Raw genomic sequence first — 20157 nt, 5'->3', positions numbered from 1 at the left:
TGTGGGAAGGCAGAAGAGAAGTGCCAGAAAATTGCAAAAGACACAATTTCAAGTCTGTACACTGAATTGATTAAAATCAATCTGGGAGATTGAACAGATGGTAGGTGTGGTCCTAGAATTGATCAGGAGAGAGCGAAGAACATTGATTTGGAGGAAACATCCAGTTCACCTACTGTCCCTGAGAAGAGAGCTGTTCAAAGTGAACGTTTCCATAGTACCTTAAGTGAGATCATTAAGAAATCAAGCTTGGAGGAGCATAAATGTGCTAGGTTGGTTTGTGTAGGTTTAGATTTTTATGTGGTTGTCATACACTTAATGTGCAAACATTTACCTATTCCCTTCCCCCATGACTGGAATTTTCAGAGTATTCCATAACAGCCTCCAGTGCACTCCAGTAACAGTTGAGATACATTTTAGCTGTATGAGTAACAAAACTGAACTCTTTTTTCAGGGGTAGCACTATCTTGGGGTCACCTCTACCTGGTCACCTCTTTTGACATCTGAATTTGTTTTAGGATCATTTTTTTCATTCTTGCTATAAATGTGGCTGTCAGTATACAGAGGAAGAGACAAATAACTGATTTTCTTCGTAAAGCCCCCAAAAGCACTAAACCAACATTCTCCACATATAAAAATTTCAACATTAGCGCTCAGTGGCTCAGGAGTTTCTAGACAAAGTGTGGCTATATGCTTGAGACACTCTTCTGCCAGTGTTGTTTTGTTTCTTTTTTTCTTTCTGAATGGTCATGAGTGGAGCTGTTGCAGCACCTGTGGCTAGAAATGGCTATCCTCTAGTTCCAACCAGCAGATTTGTTTTGTGCAGGAGACCATTGCCCTTGACTGAAGAACTGAGAGACACTGGAACAGGTTGCCCAGGGAAATTGTGAATGCTCCATCACTGGAGGTGTTAAAGACCAGGATGGATGGAGCCTTGTGCAGCCTGGTCTAATGGGAGGTGTCCCTGCCCGTGGCAGACGGGTTGGAACTCAATGATCTTGTAAGGCCCTTTCCAGCCCAAACTCTTCTATGATTCTATAATAATAAGTAATTTTTAGAAATATCCGAATGTTAAATAGGAAGTTACTAGTAGGTATAGAGGCATTTGCTAAGGGGAGAGTGTAGCACACTCTTGTAATTCAGGAGAAATTCTGTTGCTACAAGGTGCTGAAGATTTTCAGGAATATCAGCTGTCTATCCATAGTATGTGCATTTGTAGCACATGGAAGCAGTAGATAGTTTGTTACTGGTTGCTTTGCTAGGACAACCGTAGTCAATGCAAGGGTTGACATAAAAGCTCTGCATTTGGTTAGACCTTTGGAATCAATCCTTCAGTGACTTGAGCAGAAGGGTCCTCATTCCCTCTTATGTACACATAGTTCAAGGACTAAACCGTGCTTGCTTTCTCAAGTAGCTGCCTTCTGAGAAAGAAGCAGGACACCTACCTTCAGAACACGTCCATCTTTATCACACCGTGCTCACTGGTATTACACATGATATAGCAACGAGTCCAAAGTAGAAAAATATTAAGTTCAATTTCAAATAATATATAGTGGTGTAGCTTAACAGTCAGCCCTTCTAAGGGAATGTGGTGCTTATCAACAGTTGCTGCAGACAGGAGAAAGTTGAGCCTTGCATTCACATTATTTTATAGACATAGACTTTTTTAATTATTCATAGGCTTCTTGAAAATATTTTGTAGGATTTTTTTTCTTCCCCCTACCTGGTGTCTTCCCACTCCATCTTTTGATGACTCTTAAAGTAAGACACTTCATACAATGTTAGTTTCACATACTGATTATTCAAAAAGTCAAGCCTGTAATAGATTTTTGCTACTATTTACGAGTTCAATTTTTTATATAAAGTTTGTGTAGATGTGTTTGTATGTGTAGTTAAATGTGTTCTTTATCCAAACAAAATTAAAATGGTTGCGTTTGAGTTTTTCTCTCTTTCTCTGCAGAACCTGACCTAAAAAAGCGCATCCGTGTTCACTTACTTAATGCACATGGTCTTGATGAAGCTGGTATTGATGGTGGTGGAATTTTCAGAGAATTTCTGAATGAACTACTTAAATCAGGATTTAACCCTAACCAGGGATTTTTTAAGACCACCAATGAGGGACTTCTTTACCCTAACCCTGCTGCACAGATGCTTGTTGGAGACTCTTACGCCCGACATTACTACTTCCTTGGAAGAATGCTTGGAAAGGTAAAACCAGTGTTGTATAGTATACAACTACAGCAGTACTGAAATTATTTAGCTATTTTTCTTTTCTTTTTAGATAGGGTTAGATGGGAAAATTATGATTTTTCTGGAGTTGAGGAAAAATAGCTTTGAGTTATTAGATCTGAACATAATTTCTATGTAACTTTCTGGTTAATTTTAATAAGTTACATATTTGAGAAGTGCAGATAGTTTGAGAAAACCCTGACAGCCAGTTGAGTGAAATGTGCATATATCTACTTCTGTTTATCCTCTTGCTTAAAGTTAAGTTGATTGAAACCAATACCTCGGTTTATGATGATTTTTTTTTTTTTTTTTTTTTCCCTGGAGCTTTCCAGAATTTGACTGCAGTTACATTTTCATCATTAGGAACATATGAAATTAGTATTTTCAGAAACAAACGGTTTCTAGTTTTGAGGTGTACAATTCCTGCTAATATTTAAAATTTGCCAGGAGCATTTATCATACTTAAGAGCCACATACAAATTAAATTCCACTTGTTCTGATTGATTTTTCATACAATTTGGATCTTTCTTGAGTTTTAGTGCTTGATATTTTGGTGTTGTGAACATTTGTAGATTAATACATGCTTGTTGAGCTAGATGAAAAGATGAAGGAAAAAAAATAGAGAAAACATTACAGACATCTATTACATTGCGTTTTCTTTTATGGTCAAGTTTAGTACTGAGGCTATTTCCTTCTAAGCAAGCCCTTGAAATAATTTCTATAAAGATACTAGTTGTGCAAAAAAATTTGGAATACAAGTTTAATTTCAGAAAAAAGCGTATTGATTGGTACTCAGCTATCTACAACTGAAGGTATTTAAAATGTAGAAGTCCCATTTAACTGCCTGAATTATTTTGGAGGCTAAAATCCTGCTGACTTGCAGGGAGATTTAACATATAGTTGGATGTCCTTCCAGTGTAGCTGGAAGCAGTTTAAGAGGATGTTGTTGGCAAACCTGAGTTGTTGAAACAGAGCACTGTTCTTTTGTGTTGCCAGTTAACTGATTGAGATTAAACTGCCACTTTGTAGGCAAATTCTCTGCTAATGCATCCCAGCTATTGCAATATCCAAACTTCTTAAATAATGAACATTTCAAATCGGCCATTTCAATAAAATTACCTTGAAGGCTGTTTCTACTCTTCATGGGAGATGGATTCAGTACTAATAGAACAGTTTGTAATTATGACCTATGTTACATATCCGAGGCTTCATTTTCTTTCTGCATCTATAGATTTTTAGAGTGGGGAAGTGAATACTGCTGTGATATTGTGAGGAAGTTACTTAACTCCAAAAATGTTTAGCGTTTATCTAGAAATGGGGCAGGGCTCAATTGTCAAGGGAAGGTTTGAAACATTATTATAAAAAAGATTGTAATTTTGAATCTTTCATTCCCTGTGTCAAACCAACACATTGCCTTCTGTAATTGAATTTCAAATATTAGCATAACGATAGAAGTTGCAAAATGTGTTTTATCTCCCATAGAGTACTACAAGTATAGCTTTGGTTCTGTCTTTTTAAAATCAGAGGATCTATTATTTAACATTTTGAAAGCATAAATTGTTTTTGTATTTGCAGTATGTTTACATAAGGTAAGAACTGACAGTGTTACTTAATAATTACCCCTGCCCAGGTGCACAGGCACCTTTTTAGTAGTGTATTTAGGGACTTGATGAATTAAACAGAAAGATAAGGCACGACCATACTATTCAAAACCTGCCAGTGTTGTGATCTTGGTTAAGTTATTGAATACTCACTCACCCGTTTTCAAAAATGTGTCCATTTTATGCTTTGCACAGGGTTATTTGAGAGCAATAGTGGATTATTAAAAGCCCCTTTGTAAACAAAATAGATATAATGCAAAGGAAGCAATCAGACATCCACAGCAATTTCTTATTTGTGGAAACCAGTATGTAAAGAGCGCTGCCACCAAAAACTCTCACGTAAGAAGTTTCAATGTTATCAGAAAACAAATACATTAAAATATAATAATTTATAAAAGTTCTCTGTCTCTTGGTAACCATTTCATACTAATATCCAAATGCATTTAATTTTCAGTACCATAGATTTACACCTAATTCAGTTTTTCTTCTCCTCAGGAAGTTTCTAACAGCTTGACATCTTTTCTGCTAACTGGTCAGTTCAGAAGTAGAAACATCTGAAATTTACCTTTAAAAATGTTGTATCTAAAAATTTATTTTAAGCCTAGATAAATTAACAACTACTTGGGGTATATTTTTGTAGTTAGTGAAGAAGTTGAAATGTATATGCTATACAAACTGCATGGCTATCCATGCAGCTTCTTCTGGTCACTGAATGAGCAGAAGGCCTTGTAGAAATAACACCATGGGATCGTGTAATTGTATATGTTGTCTGAAATCATTCTTAAAAAAGAAAGCAGAAATGAGTTTGCTTAAACAACAGCTACTCAAACACTTCCAAAGTTTACATTTCTCAACTTTCTGCGACTTTGCTCTGTAATGTAAATATTATGTTAACATTGGTGCCTTTTAAGCATTTTCCTTTCTCTTCCTTAAAAGAAAAAGCTCAGCTTACCACACACACCTCTGGTAGCAGTCTCCCACCACTGATGGGGTTTGAAACTTGAACCTTTTGGTTTCACTCACTGGAAGCATAGCAGTGACTTTACTGAGTCCCAGGCTTTGCTTGAGAGATGAGGGTGTCCTGGGCTGTTGGGGGACATTCAGACAGAGGTGTTCTAGCCCCAAATTCTTTGGTGTCTTGTCTGGAAAGTGAAGTCCTTTTTTCCAGTGTGGTGTCCTAGAAGTATGGATGGAACGTTGTAATCCTTTTGCTCTCTTGTTTGGATTGGGCTTTAGGGAGGCACTTGGTTTGCTTTAGCTTCCTTTCTGCATGCAGTAATTGTTCTGGAAGCACTAAAAATCTTTCCACATGCAGACTTCCCTTCTGCAGCTTTGGCAATGTAGTGGACTTGGCTCAGGAGTACACAAGAGTTGGTATTTTGACAGACTGCCAAAACTTCAAGCAGCGTAGCCAGAGAAGGAGAGTTTAGAAGCAACACCTGAGAATCTTAAATAGAGGATTTTTTCTGTGCTGACTCTTGAATAGTCTGCAGCAAACCTGTAAAGAGGGAAATGCTGGTTAACCATTTAAACAGAAACAGTGATCAGTAGAAAAGTGACAGATTGAGAATTAAAATCTGAACTTCACCATGTGCAGACCTAAAGTCATTCTTGTATGCCATATTATTTTCCTCCATTTCCAGTTTACATTTGTGTTTATTCAATGATGTTAATGTAACAGATGTTGTGGAAAAGGACTTTCTTGGCATTTGGAATTATTTGAGACCAAGTAGCTAATTCTTATGATAATTTCTCTAAATTTCCTGAAGTGTCAGCATTAGTTTAAGAGTATATCAGGAAGTCCATAGAAAGTTTAGAATTTTTTTTTGTTTCCTCTTCTTGCTTTTTGACATAATACATGCAATAACTAGCAAGTTTGTTTTGCAGTGACTGTCTTTGCACCTTTAACAAAGTGACTCTTTCTGACACTAGAGATTTTTGTCTAATACACTCTGCATTCTCGGTTACACTGAATTCTTCCATCTCTATTCCTCTTCCCTTATTCCAGTGTATTGAAGAGCACTAGTCAGCCATGGATTCATGTTGCTGAAGAACATATGCACTACCTTAGAAATACAATATTAAGTCTCTTTTTCTAAGCGATAGAACCTGGAGTCCCTGGAAGACACAGCAGTTTTCCTGAAAGATTTAGATCTGTTTTACCAAGCCATAACTTTTGTCTTAAATGGTTGGGAAGGCAATATAAAGAACAAAATGTTTTGAGTGTCTGTCTTGAAATGAGTCCTTCCTTCCTGTATCCAAGTAAAGAACTTTGATAGAAGAAGAAAAGACTGAGCAGAAATGATGTGTTTATTTTACATTTTAGCATTGTTTTGATGATGGATAGATTAGATAATCTAGGTATAATTGTTAATATTTAATGTTACATAGGAGGACAGTAATTTGTGTGGCCTGGTGCATATTATATTGATGAAGGTTTAAGTTTATTTTCCTGTGACATTTTATAGGTTACTGTACTGATTTAAGGTAGAACAGACTATTCTGTGCACGCACCTACATTGTCAAACGTGCATAATTGATAAAAGTTATAAAATACATCTTTTTGTAAAACATTAGAAGGGCAGTAGAGGATCCAATACAAATTTTATTACCCTAGTAGTAAATGTGGGAGCATTAATTGTCAATTAGATTATTTTTCTGTACCTTAGAGAGTGTGCCTTGTGGCTGACGTTTGTAACTTTGAACAGAGCTGTGATAGATCATTTGTTGTGCAAGATGCTGCTCCTGGCTGGAAGGTACCGTGCCAGGATTAGCAGTGTCTGCAGGATCTGTTTTGCTGAAAGACTGAAGTAGCTCTTAATGATCCTTGGGCTGTATCTAAATCACAGCAAGATCTGCATCAGATCCTGAACTCTTAAATCATTAATGAGCTGCCCATACAGGGTGAAAACTTCCAAGCAAATATTTCTAGTAACATACTTGCGTGCCCATTTTGCACCAAGAGTTTGTACAGGTAAAGCAAGAAGAATGACTGGGTTTCATACACTTGAATGTTTGATAGGCTGGTGCATCAGGCATGGTGCTGCTGCTTTTCCTCTGTTTCTTGTGACTGTTGAAGAGTGGCTTTTGGTTTGGTTTCGTGGTTTGGGTTTTTTCCCCTTCTGATTTTTAGGATCACCTTTTTCTTTGTTTACTATTTAATTAAGATCCACTTCTGGCTTCATTTAAATCAGTACACTCTTAGCTGATTTGTGCTGCAGCCACAATTTATACTACTAGTATCTAGAAAGGTAGCTGTGGAATTAGTGATACTGACATAAAGAGGAGGTAATTTCCATAAACTGTTTTGTTTTATTAATTTCAGTTAACCTGCACATAATTTTGTAGACTCAGCATTTTGCTTAAAAGCAAGTGAGCTGATGATCATTTGTCTCAGAAAATCCTGAATCATCTGAGATGAAATCAAAACAGGAATTTACCATGTAAAGTGCCACACTCTTAATTATACATTTACAGTGCAGAAACACAATCATAAGAGAGCAAAATGGATACCTTATGGAAGTTATTTTGTGATTTATGAATGCAGATGTAAACTCATCTGAATCTATTTTCTGACATGATTATTCAGCTTGACAATTCCTTTGTGTACTGGTTCATTTAACATAACCAATTATCTTTTGATTACAGATAGCTGTGTTAGTACTAACCTTGTAAATATATGTCTAGCACTAAAAGACTACTCAAATGTGGTATTTTAACTCTAAATCTTTAGGAAGGAAAAGTGTGTATTGATGGGCTGTGATATTTATTGGGTCATAATGTATTTAAATTTTCTTTAATGCATATGTTAGTGATTGTTTACTGTGATAAAGTGCATAGAGGTCTCTGCAAGGAGTTTTGCATGGAAAGAATTACCTCATGTCAGTGGTCACTCCTCAATTAAAAGTTCCATTAGCAGATGATTCCTACTTCTGGTTTGTGTACTGATTGCATTTTATTGCCTCTAAATCAGGTTCCTAGACAGGGAATAAATAAACAGTTAGAGTGTGTGGTAATGGTATCCTGATCTTTTTTCACAGTTGGGAACACCTACATCCATTTCAATCAATTAGGTTTGGAATAGTTACTGAAATTCTTTATTCAATTAGAACTGTCTTCAAAAATGACTAATTTAACTGCTATTAAAATATAGATTTGTCTTAGAAGCATATCCAGAGGTTGGTTATGTAGCAGTAAATATGTTTCAGTTTTTCAGAAGATTGGAACTTTAAGGAGGAGCTGTTTCCCTTTTAGTTCTTAGTAAATTATGTTTAAATTTGAGAAAAGTCTGTTAAGCTTTTGTTGCAACTTCAGTAGTGAATGATAACTACCAGTTACCCAGTACATAGAGAGGTTTCTCTAGTCCTTTCCTCTCCCATCCCTCAAAATTCCCCAATTGACATTGACAGCAATTTCTGTCAAATACATGGCATAAGTTAGAGAGATAATTGTTCTTGTTAAAACAGAAAGTACCAAGCTGAGGAATTGATGGTTTACGGCAAGTAACAATGTTTCTGAAGTACTCTGTTTTGGTAATAAACATTCTAGGAAATTGCCATTTTTGAAATAAAAATTAACTCAAGGTCATTATACTTGATATGCTCCAGTGGAGTCTTTGGAAATGGATCCCTACATTTTTATGGTTATGAGTCAATCATGAGTTGGTTTTGTGCTTATCACACCCCCACAAGCCATTTCAGGTATTTACACGGGCCGCACCAAGTTTGACAGGCAGGCCCTTCCCATCTGAGTCTTTCTACCCCAGATCTCTGGGACTTCTATGAACTTGTACTTTCTGACCTTCAAATTCCCTGGGAGTGGCAAATCAGAAGTAAAACCAATTTACATTAGGCTTAATTTTTTTTTTTTTTTTTTCTGGGAAAAAAAATAAAGAGAAAACTCCTGAGGATACTGGCAGTACTGCAAGGGGTATTAGTAAAGCTTTCACAGAAGCCTAATTACAGGCATCTAGCTACGGAATTTTGGACTCCTGCTTTTTTTAAAACACAGAAAAGCCATGTAGTATTTGAACAAAAAGTGCACTGTGAATTTTCAGTCATACAGGGAAGGTGATGTGCCAGATGATCCATTACTACAGTGATAAGAGTACATCTTCATGTCTCTGCTGTTGTGAAGCTCAGAGAACTGAGAAATGGTGACTCGTAGCAGATGTGCTGCATTGTGACATTCACCTGGTAGAATTAGTTTTATGTTGATGTTAGGAACAGGATCAGTTTGGCATTACTCACTTTAAAGCACGTTATTAAGTATTCTGTAAGAAATTATTTTATCCTAAAATCGCCTAATGCTACCTTTAAAAATGCTTTAAAAATGTGTCTGTGTTAATGTACCTTATTTTTTTGTTTTTTTTTCTTTTTCATTAGGGTAGAAAAGGCTTTGCTGGCCTCAAAGGTTTTGTGAGTGTGAGATATTTCTAGGATATAAATAATAAGGTAGAAGGAAGCTCTAATGTTTTTGCTATTTTTCTATCATTTTTGTTAATGATTCTGTAGAGCTTTGAAGATCTGTCGCACTCTGTAAGTGCTAAGTATTATTTAATAGTAACTGTTTAAAATTACTGAAATTGAAAGAGTTATGGTCTTGGGGGCTGATTAGGAAAATAACTGAGTTTAAGCCTAGCCATCTACTGTCTGAGCCCATAAGCCACGTATCTTTCTAGAGGTATGACTTGAGCGTTGTTCTGGTTTTGAAATACAGTTCCGGGTCGTAAAGGATTAATGGAAAGGAGGAGCAATGACTAATTAATTATTTTTCTTAGGAAAGATTTTGATTGAAATAATGAGAGAAATAATTACAGACCCGAAAGTTTAAGTAAAGTCACTAAAGCAGCCTCACAGGGAGAATTAGTTGTGAATTCTTCTGTGAGTTTGTTTACAGTTTGAACCTTATTCGGTATGTTGTAATACTGGTGTAACCTCTGCTACATATAGCTGATTTTTCTGAAATGGCTAGACTAGCTTTAAGCTTTGTTGGGTTTTAAAACATGGCACAAAGTCTTTTCTTTCTGAAGAACTGTTTCCTAAATCTTGGGGTCACACCTGAACTTCATGTGACCGTGTAGTGCTTAAACAGTACTGTGATAGTTACCATGTATAGTCCCAATCAGATGATATGTTGAAAAGGAGAAAAAAAAGTCCTCCTTGCCCAGAGAACTGTGTGAGTTTTCTTCCTTTCTTACTATGTACTGTATTCTGTTGTCCTTCCAGCTGAGATCTTTCTTCCATAATATATTACAGCTGCTAATTGCATGGCTGTATTCTGAAAGCTGCTTGCCTTAAAGAACCATTCCTTATTGCCCCACATAAGTGTTTACTGAATGCATTTGGTATATTTGTAAGTATCTGAATGTAGTATTTTTGACTTCAGATGACCAAGTTACACTCTGTCACTGAATAAAGGCTTTTGTGGCCAGTCCATGTTACAATCAGTTATGGTTGAACCGTACTGTAATTGCAACTAGCTAATATTATTTAAGAGGAACACTTCAGACTGTGTTCCTTGTGTGCTGTTAACCACAGTAGGCTTGCTGTTATTTTGCTTGGTTTTAATTTTCAGGTATGTTCTACAGGCATTCACACACAGACAGGAAGGGAGGTGTATGAAGTTCCTTTTACTGTCTACTACTTTTTCCATAGTGAAACAATGGCTCTTGGCCTTTTAACCAGAAGAAATTTCTTTTAATAATTTATTAAAAAAAAAAAAAATCTAGCAAGGCTTCTTGAGATATTTGGGGAAACGCTGGGGATGAAGAGTACCAAAAGAATCTGTTACTGAAAACCAGATTTGTTTGTTTGCTTTGGCTTTTTTTCAGTTATTTCAGAAGCTTTAAAGTTATTTTAATGGTTATCTAAAGATACCTTAGCTTTGCCTAAAGAGCAACCCTAGCCTAGAGGAGTTTGAAATAGTGCTGGGAAATCCAAGTTGGCCCTTGCAGCAAACATAACCTTTTAGCTACTAGGAATGCATCACCCTGTGAGCATTACTGTGCTTGTGTGATTGTCCTTGCTGCAGACATCCCTGTCTCTGCTTCAGTCTGATCTCCTGCCCCAAGCCTGTCTCTGCAGCTTGCACTTCTGTGAAAGCAGAGTGCCAGTACTCCCAGCCTTCTGAGGAGGCAGAGGTGTATAGGCTCTGTTAAAGGGTATCTTTGCCCCACCCCATCAAAACGCTGGAAGCTAGGAGTTTGGTGTTACATTTGAACACCAGTTGCTCCTTTCATGACTTCCTATCTAGATTTTTTGCTTTATTTTAATCAGTTGCAGCTTATGGGACTGCAGGACTGAGACAATGAAGTCAAGTAGACAGCTTGTTAGATAAGAAGTTCAGGAACATGAACTCTCAGAACTGATCATAGAATGGCATCGGTCCCATAGGTGACAACCATAACAGTTGAAGGGAACTTGCCAAAGGGTGAGAGTACTTGAAGCTTGAGAAGAGATTAGTTTTAAAATATATACTGGTTAAGCTTGCTGGCTTTGATCTCTTGAAGCAGTGTATGAACAGTGGCTTCTGACTTGGTCACACAGATGAAGCCACTTCCCTGCAAGAGCAAGCTGGTCTCTCCCATCAGTGTTGTTGCCCATTGCCTGCTGGAGGAAAAAAAGAGGATTGTTTCTGTGGGGACAGTGCAACCTTATATTGTGTTAAAATACATATGAAGCTGCACTGTTAGAATATACTTATATATTGCAGCTAATTGATCTGACAGCTGGGTACCTGTGTAAGTGGTGGTCACTGTTGCCTTGCCTGTCACTGGTGCTGGGCTCCTGCCTCCTTTATACTGGTGCTGCAGAAGGCCAGTTCAGAGAGTTCAACAGGCAGCTCAAAATGGGGTAACTTCCAGTGCCCCAAGACAATGCACCAAGGGAAAAGAGGGAAGGAGTGAATCTCCTCTTTTGGCCATTAGATTAGCTGTAGTAAGAAAACTGCCCATCAGGGTGGACTTTCATGGGCAGCTGGCTGCTCTAAGGTTGTTCTCCCATTGAAACAAATGGTTTTGCTGTTCCTACCCAATTTCAGCCAGAGCTGTGAGCTGGATTCGATTCCTGTTTGAAATAAAGCTCAACAGTGGCCGTGCCATGTCCACCAACACCCATCCCCTCAAAGTGGAGACCCAACACTGCAAACAGAGCATGACACAATCTGCGGATTTTGAAACTTACTCAGCATGTTATAATGCTCCTGTAATCTCTACTGTAGAACTGCTGTACTTGCAGAGAAACCCAGTCGAAATGAGCAAGCTGATTTGCTCCATCACTGGCTTGAGTGGATGGAGTCACATCTTTTGGCACCAACAGGTAGTTTGATCAGTTTGTGCTGACTGAAAAACAGAGAAGTTAGATGGAAACTGAAAAAGAGATTTTCCATTTATTTAGCGTTATTCAATGTACACAGCATTTCTTAGCATCTCTGCACAGTGCTAGAGCTGTAATGATGTACTTTACCTCTTTGAAGCAAAAATGAAGTTTAGAATTTTTTTATTTACCAGAGTTTTAGTACATTTTAATTAAACTTTATTAGGATAGTGTGACTTTCAAACTAATTAAAACACTGCTGTTTGTCTTGTTTCCAAAAATACTTTGTTTTTAATACAGCAATCACTTAGCTAGGAGAAGGAATAATTAAAGTTATTCTCAAGTTGCACAATTTAGTTTATTTAAAAATGCTTTATATAGTTTTTAGATGAAGTTATAAATGTTCACTTTGGAACTACCTGAAGATTAATAGTGATGCATTTGAAATGCATTATTTTTTTATTGATTCTTAATGTAGTAAATTACTGAAGTTATTTGGCAGCAAACAGAAATAGCCAGTGATGTTGTTCACATTTATTTTCCTGATAGCATCACAATTTGCATTAATTGCATTGCAGCTGCACTCACTTATATTAAAAAGCTTCTACTATAATTAATCCTTTTTATTTCAAATCATTTTGGCACAATTTCTAGCAATAAACACTCATAAAAGACAGACACTTGAAAAATAACATACAAGTTTCTTCAATATACCTATTGCTGTTTTTTCCTGACAAGGAATTATTGATAGGCTTCTAGGATCAAGTGTTGCAAGTGGCTAAGACTTAAGAACAGTTTGAAAAATGCTAAGTGGATTATTTTGCATAAAAAATAGACAGGTTTTGAATTTGTGTAATTAACCTGTGTTTAGAAAATACCTTGATTTATGTCTACATTTGTATTTCAGTTGCATACATTATGGAAATTTAATTTATAATCCATTTAGCTGATGTGATCATAGTTTTTAGTGCTATCATTTATTAGTCCTTGTATATTAAATGCTCTAAAGGCTTAAACCTGCCTTGTGTAAAAAATTACACCTCTACATTTACATTTTATGAGTCATAGATGGAATTCTATTTTAAATTCGGGTAGCTTTGATATATTTAAGGAATTACAATGGCTTTATTGTTACTAATGCAGGAACGGCAAACACTGACCTTACACATTGCAAATTAATGATTTATCCCTCTAGTTTGCTTTTAAAGTCAACTATACAAATGAGGATTTCGACTTCTACACCTTGAATAAATCATACAGCTCTAAATATAATGCACCCTTTGGCTTTGAACTCGTTATTCTCGATTCTTTCTGCAAGGTCTAACTTGCCTTATAGAAATGTTCTTTGAAAATTTAAGGAATTGTGTATGTTTTCCTTCAGGGCTTTGTTTGGAATATCATTGAGCGATTGCAGCTACATTTCTTCTTTCTTTCCTTTTTTTTTTTTTTGCTCATTGTGGTTCCTTTTCTAAACTTGCAGCAGATTATGGAGGAATTAAGTAATGCTAAAACACTGCTATTAAAGAGTAAAAGAAGAACAAGCAATGATGTTACACTGGTGATGTCTTTTCTGTTCAGCCTGGCAGAGATATTAATGATACTGTAAGGATTTGGTTGTCATTGTTTGAGATGCTGATGTGGCAAACGGGACAATGGGAAAGGCTATGCACACACAGAGTGTTTCAGGAATGGCTTTTTTAAAACAACATTCTTTTATTTTTCTTTCATCCATGTAGGCTTTCTCTAAAGCATGATAACATGCTTTCGCTTCCCAGCTATGAAGTTTCTAGCGCCCTATTTTGAAAGATACCATAAGTACTTTTTCCTTTCAATCAACAAGAGGTTGTTACCTCAGTAACTGAAAAATAGGCAAAGTTGCTTTGCATTCCATCAAAATATGGTCATGCAGTAGATCTGAGTCATGCTGAGAGTGCTGTTGCTGGAGTTCCGTGCATTTTTGAAAATCCTGAAGGAAACAGTTTACAGTAAAAATACATTTTTCATGAGTGCTGCATAGAATCATAGAATGTATTGAGTTGGAAGGGACCTGCAAAGGTCATCTAGTCTAACCCCCCTGCAATAAGCATGGTCAGGCTCATTTTTGGTTCAGTAACTTCTAACAGGTGTAACAGTGCCAGGCCTAGGGAGGATTGGACGTGTGATACGGTTGTAACTGGCAAGCTATTGGCTTGGGAGTTGGGATGGTTTGGTGATGTCATTAGGCAGTAGAATTCACCAAAACCAAGCAGTGATGAATCTGTATGACATGCAAGAGAGAGTTTATTAGGATTAGTTTAAAATGCATTGGTTTCACATAGTTATTTTTAAGAGGCACACTGCTGTACATGTAGCAATGGGCATGAAGGGAAAAATCCTGCTTGTGCCGATGCTAAGAGAAGTAGCAATGCGAACATTGGGAAGGCAGTTGTGATGCAGTTGCATGGTCTTTAGCAAACTTTGCTTTTCTTACCAGTCAATGCAATTGATATGCTCCTTGTTTGCTATCATACTTCAGACAAGAAGATTAATGATAAGCAGCGATCTTAGCTTGTAGATCACCTCATAATTAATTTGCAAGATGCGGGAGCTTGGTATTTCACAGGAGTATTCAAATTTCAAACTTCAGATAAATATTTTTGAATCATGCAATGTCTGGGCTATTGTCATACCAGAAGACCTATCAAGGCACCAAGTTAAGAAGGAATTACCACAGTGTGGAGAAACAGACACTAGCCTTGTGAATTCCTGTATGTACAACAGTAAACTGTGCTAATGTGCTTGTAATTGCTCTGTTTTTCAGGCTCTTTATGAAAATATGCTCGTGGAGCTGCCATTTGCCAGTTTTTTCCTCTCAAAATTACTGGGGACAAGTGCTGATGTTGATATTCATCATTTAGCTTCATTAGATCCAGAAATGTACAAAAATTTGCTTTTTCTCAAGAGCTATGAAGGAGATGTGGAAGAGCTTGGACTAAACTTCACTGTGGTAAATAATGACCTTGGGGAAGCACAGGTAAGAATGGCTTTTGGTGTTTATTTGTTGTGTGCTGCATGACTGATGAACTGTTACTACCCCTATTAATTCTTTTTTTAATCTAAAAGTGATAGTAAAAAACTGTCAAAGGTGCTGTGTGTTGTGAGGCATCATACAGGTTCTCGCTCAGTATTTGGTGTAGACAATAACTAATCATGTGCTTAAATAACTTTTAATGATGACTTAAAGGTTTGATCTTTTAAGTAGTAAACGATAATTATTATTTTCTAACAGTCATACATGAAAAGTTCTATTGCCCAAGATTATTTCTTGAACAAAATATTTTGCGTTGTTTCTTTGATTGCACTACAAATAATTGCAGAAGTTAGATGATATGTAAAGTATAGAAGTACTGCCTGGTTTTAGAATCAGAGTTAGAAATCAGAATTATTTTAAATAATGACTCTTTATTGTGAGATAAGTGTTGTCTCCTTTAGCTGTAATTTTCAAAGTAGAGAGCCTGAAGTTAGGCCTCTCATTTTAATTTTTAAAAATTATTATTATTTCTGTTAGGGGCCGAGATATCAGTTGAGTCAGGGGAGACAACTGGGTATCAAGTGCTTCTAAACAGCAGTTAGTTACGGCCAGTTACTTAGGTCCCTAAGTATGAGTTTTCAACACAATTGTACTATATAATTTGATTATGGCTTTTATTTGCTCTGTTGCGAGTACTAAAAATCACTCATGCTCATAGTAGAAAATAAATGTCACTAGAGGTTGAGAAGTGTGCCTCAATATGCTGATACAGTTAACCTCCTTACAGTCTTTTGTCAAGCTTCCTCTTTCATGTCTGTGGATTTATAACTATGGTCTACTTATACTTGATAATGGTATTTAATAATTGCATAAAAAAAATAGACCTGACCACGCTGTGACATGAAGCAGCATCTGAACTCAGTCTTGCTTTTTGTGGAATAAGCAGGCTGTGAAAGGGGTTAAGCAGTTCTCCTGGGTTGGGTCCCTGTTTGGCAGGGAAGCTTGAGACTGTGGACAACTCAGAGGAGCAGCCACGCCACTGTTGTGCAGCAGCTAGTCCTGGGAACTGTTAGGTCAAGTACATTACTGCTGCTTAAATCACAGCAAATTTTGTGTCCAAGACTTCTGCTTTAAGATCATCAGGCTTGGACTTTATCATTACTCTTCTGTCATCCATTTCCTGTCATTTTGGAAGATCCTAAAACCTGGATTGCCTTACAAATTGAAAATTGTGTCCTCGGATTTGGGGTTCCTGAATCATACTGAAGAAGAGAGTCAACAGTTGCCTGCTAGAAGTAATGTTTCTTATTAACTACATGCTATATGTCAGTTTTCCCTTGGGTTACACTTCCTGTATGAAAACTTCTGAGCTGCACTGTCTTTAGAAAACACTCAAACTTCAAATGAAGCACGTGATTTAGATGTATCAAAAGTCACATTCTTGGAGCATCTACTGTATTGCACAGCACTGTACAGCAGTGCTGCTCTGTTGTAGCATGTGCTGTAGGTGCCTAATTCTGAACTGAGTTCTGTAGTTTTCATGTACTTTGTTATTGGGTTGCACAGCACACAGGATGGCAGTTTCCAATACAGCCTGGGGTTTTCAAGGGGAAAAAACAAGTCTATTGTTAGTGTTCTGAAGTCATTCATTTGAAGCAGTCGTTTTGCTGATCACAGCTAATATAAATCCAGTTTAGGCTCTAATTAAAAATGAAAAGTAGCTAATGCTTTCTGGAGAGCTTTTGGTTTCTATACTTCTAATCTGGACGCCCTCAAAAATAATGAGCCACCCAAGTTAGAACCTACCTTATCAAGTAAAGTGGAAGGACACAGAAAAGAGAAATAGATCAGAAATAACATAAGAAGAGATCCAAGTTAGAGGTGTTGCCACCTCTACCTACCGCAGCAAAACTTGTAAAATGTATATTCTTGCCAAGAAGCCTAATTTAAGTTTTCTGAGGGCTATGGCTAACCTGATTTCTTCAGCATAACCTTAAGAGGAAGATTAAATATAACAGTTAGTTTCTGAGTAACTAAATGAAACATAAATTAAATATTGTGGTGCTGTTCTGCTCTATTTGTACTTGGAGAGAGAACACTATACCTGTGAAGTAATAGCCATCTTTTAATTAAACTACATGTTAGTGTAGTTCAACAGAACTAATTGGTTCTTGTCACCATCTTGTGTTCTAATGCAATAAGTTACTTTTTATACTTCATTTCATTACCTTAATAAACCTCCTATGGATAAATACATTTTGTCTGGTATCTGACTCATGTATCCATGGCATACTAATTAATTGTGTCGAGGTAAGGCTAATTCACTTTGGGAAAAGAGCTTAATTTGCACTCCTTACGCTGTATGTACATTAGCTCTAGTTTTCAGCTAAACAACCACTTTAGTGTCTAATAAATTAGTGCCCAATAAATGCATCATAAATCTATTGCTGTAAATAGCTGTCTCCATGACAGCGTCCATCCAGCAGTTGTGGCACAGGAGCATTATCTGCAATGAAAGACACATTGGAAAGGAGCTCTATTGCCTCTGTCAGAAGTAGAAGGTAGAAATTCTATTATCAGTGTATTGATTCCAATCCTGTAATGTGCTTTTAGATCCCATTAAACTATTGTCAAAGTGCATTCACCAGAAGTTGAAAAAGGTACTTAATAATTTGCACATTAGACCTGCTAATTAGGGGAGCTCTGCCATCAACCTTATCTTCCAACCCCAAACAGCTTTAGCTTTTGATAAAGAACTAATGCAGTGGTACTAACCTAGATTTTAGCTGTTTGATCTGCTGCATAAAATGGTGGCCAGTAAAAAAGTCTCATAAGAATGTCAGCTTATAGTTAGAGGTGCCTTCAAGGAGGTGTGTGTATTGATTATATTTTTCCTTTTACCTTGTAGATTAGATGGTGATGAAATGGTCATAAAATGCTTAGAGTAAGTGTTAGTTTAACAAATTCAAGAAAATACCTCCTCTTTTCAGACTTTCCTTCCCCTTCTCTCCCAGTTAGGAAGGTGAGCTTTGTGGCTGTCCAAGAGGAAAGAGAAAGATTCAAATCTGTATTCCTCTTCCTTCAAAACTGTTAGATTCTCTGCTCCAGCAAGTCCTCTCAAATGCTGATTGTTGAGAAGGCATGGGTTGGAACAGTTGAGTATGACGAGGAGACGCCGTAATCAGAAGACTCCATAAATAAAGCGTAGAAGCACAAATCCACAGAAGAGCTCTATAATGTATATGGCAGCAGTTTCTGTGAAATCCACATAGGATAGAAGTTGGTGTTGGGACACTTTCTTTGGCTTTTTAAACAGATGTGAAAGCTGTTGCTATTACTGAAAATATGTTGACTCACTAAAGGACAGTTCTTGGACTATAAATTTCCTTGAGAGAAGATTTTGAAGCCTTAAAAATAATTGAAAGTTTCTGTCTTGGCAACTTCTTTACTAGGATATAGTGGCTTAGACGAATGATTGTGGAGGGTTTTCAGAAGCAAAATATTTAAGTTGAGGCTGATCCTTCTCAGGCAGATTTATAATACTTACAGCAAATGCATTCTTAGGCATTGGAATGTAATCTCCTACCTGGAACTCCTGCCTGAACATCTGGAAGGCAGATGACAGGGAGAGAAAGAAAACTTATCAACTTACTTTCAGAATGAGGAAAATCTTTAGGGGTGATGTGAACAAAAGTGATCAGAGCCCACAAGGAAAGATAAAATATTTTCATCTATCCTAAACCCAAGTTTATAAGTGTTCTTGATTATAATCGTGCTTTTGGAAACTTCACTGGAGATACAGTGAAGATCTGCATACACAAAAAAAGAATATGTAGATGTCAGGTCCCTTATTCTTTACTAAAAGATTTCCCACTTTAATCTCTCAATATTCCCTCTTTTCTCCATTAGCTTGGGAAGCAGCTGCCACTGCCCAATCTGTGTGAGCAGCAGCTAGCAGTAAGCTTGTCTGCCGACAGAGACTTGCCATTTTCTGCCTGTAATCACATTTCATATCGACTTTGTGTGATAAATTATCAACAAGCCAGAAGATAAATATCCTCAATTCTGCTTGACAAATATTGTTAATCACTGTTGTCCTGATTTTTGGTGTGTATTTATTTCATTATTATGCTAATGTTCAAAACAGTAGATGTAGCTCAAAGTGATTGTCTGAACTGTTCGCATGAACTCCAACCATACAAAAAATAGATTTGCTTTTTTTCAAACAATCTGTATTTTCTTTAAAATAAGAATATAAATGTAAGTTGATGGCATTTTTTCAATACGTCCCTGCAGAAACAGAATTGAATTTATAGCCACAAAAACCCTAAGTACCTGCAACCATAGTTCCAAGTGTATCAAACCTTCAGTCAGAAGCCTACTACAACTCTTCTGTCCACAGTACTAATAAATGCAAAGTGCCTTTTTGTACAGATTTTTAACATTACGGGACTTTTCTATCCCCACTTTGCTATTTCCCCTTCATTTCAAAGGCATAGTTTGAGTATGAAATCAAATCCAGTTATCTGTGGTTTTGTCTGGGCATAGTATTTATGATTTCATAGCTTTTAAAGTATACCGTTGTGATAATGAAACAAGTTAATTTTTTTTTTTTTGGTAGTTTTTGATCTGCAAAATAGAAAATGAAGTGCTGCCACAAGTCTGAACGTTTTGGGTAGTTTTCTATTCCCGCCCATCCTGTGTAGCCTGTGTTGTGATCTCGCACCATCTAGTGGTGAAAACTGGATGGATAAAAACCAAGCTGATAAACCTTTTTAAGATGTAATAAATTGTGTTGTGGCCTTTTTTGAAAAGGAACTCTTCAACAATCATTCCTGACATTTAGAATTGGGTGGGACTTGTATAATACTTCCTTTAAAAAATTGTGTAAACCCTGAATGAGTAAAAAGTTAACTGTATTGACAGTTTCTGTAGTTTACTGCTACCAAGAGTTACTATATTGTGTCTTCTGTTTTACAGCCTTCTTAACTTTTATGGCATAATA

The 20157-nt window shown here is 36.7% G+C and overlaps 1 protein-coding gene across 1 annotated transcript in view; it reads left to right on the top strand.

Moving 5' to 3' along the window:
- The window catches only part of UBE3C (ubiquitin protein ligase E3C), a 70733-nt gene that overhangs the window by 39655 nt on the left and 10921 nt on the right, over window positions 1-20157 (top strand). The window contains exons 18-19 of the mRNA XM_008940938.1: window positions 1958-2205; window positions 14943-15155. Coding sequence (XP_008939186.1) covers window positions 1958-2205; window positions 14943-15155 — 461 coding nt within the window. The remainder of the gene's footprint in view (window positions 1-1957; window positions 2206-14942; window positions 15156-20157) is intronic.

The sequence above is a fragment of the Merops nubicus genome, unplaced genomic scaffold, assembly GCF_000691845.1.
Source record: "Merops nubicus isolate BGI_N331 unplaced genomic scaffold, ASM69184v1 scaffold18715, whole genome shotgun sequence".
NCBI lineage: Eukaryota > Metazoa > Chordata > Aves > Coraciiformes > Meropidae > Merops > Merops nubicus.
Note: the sequence above shows the minus strand (reverse complement) of the source record. Positions and strands in the feature narration are given on the sequence as shown.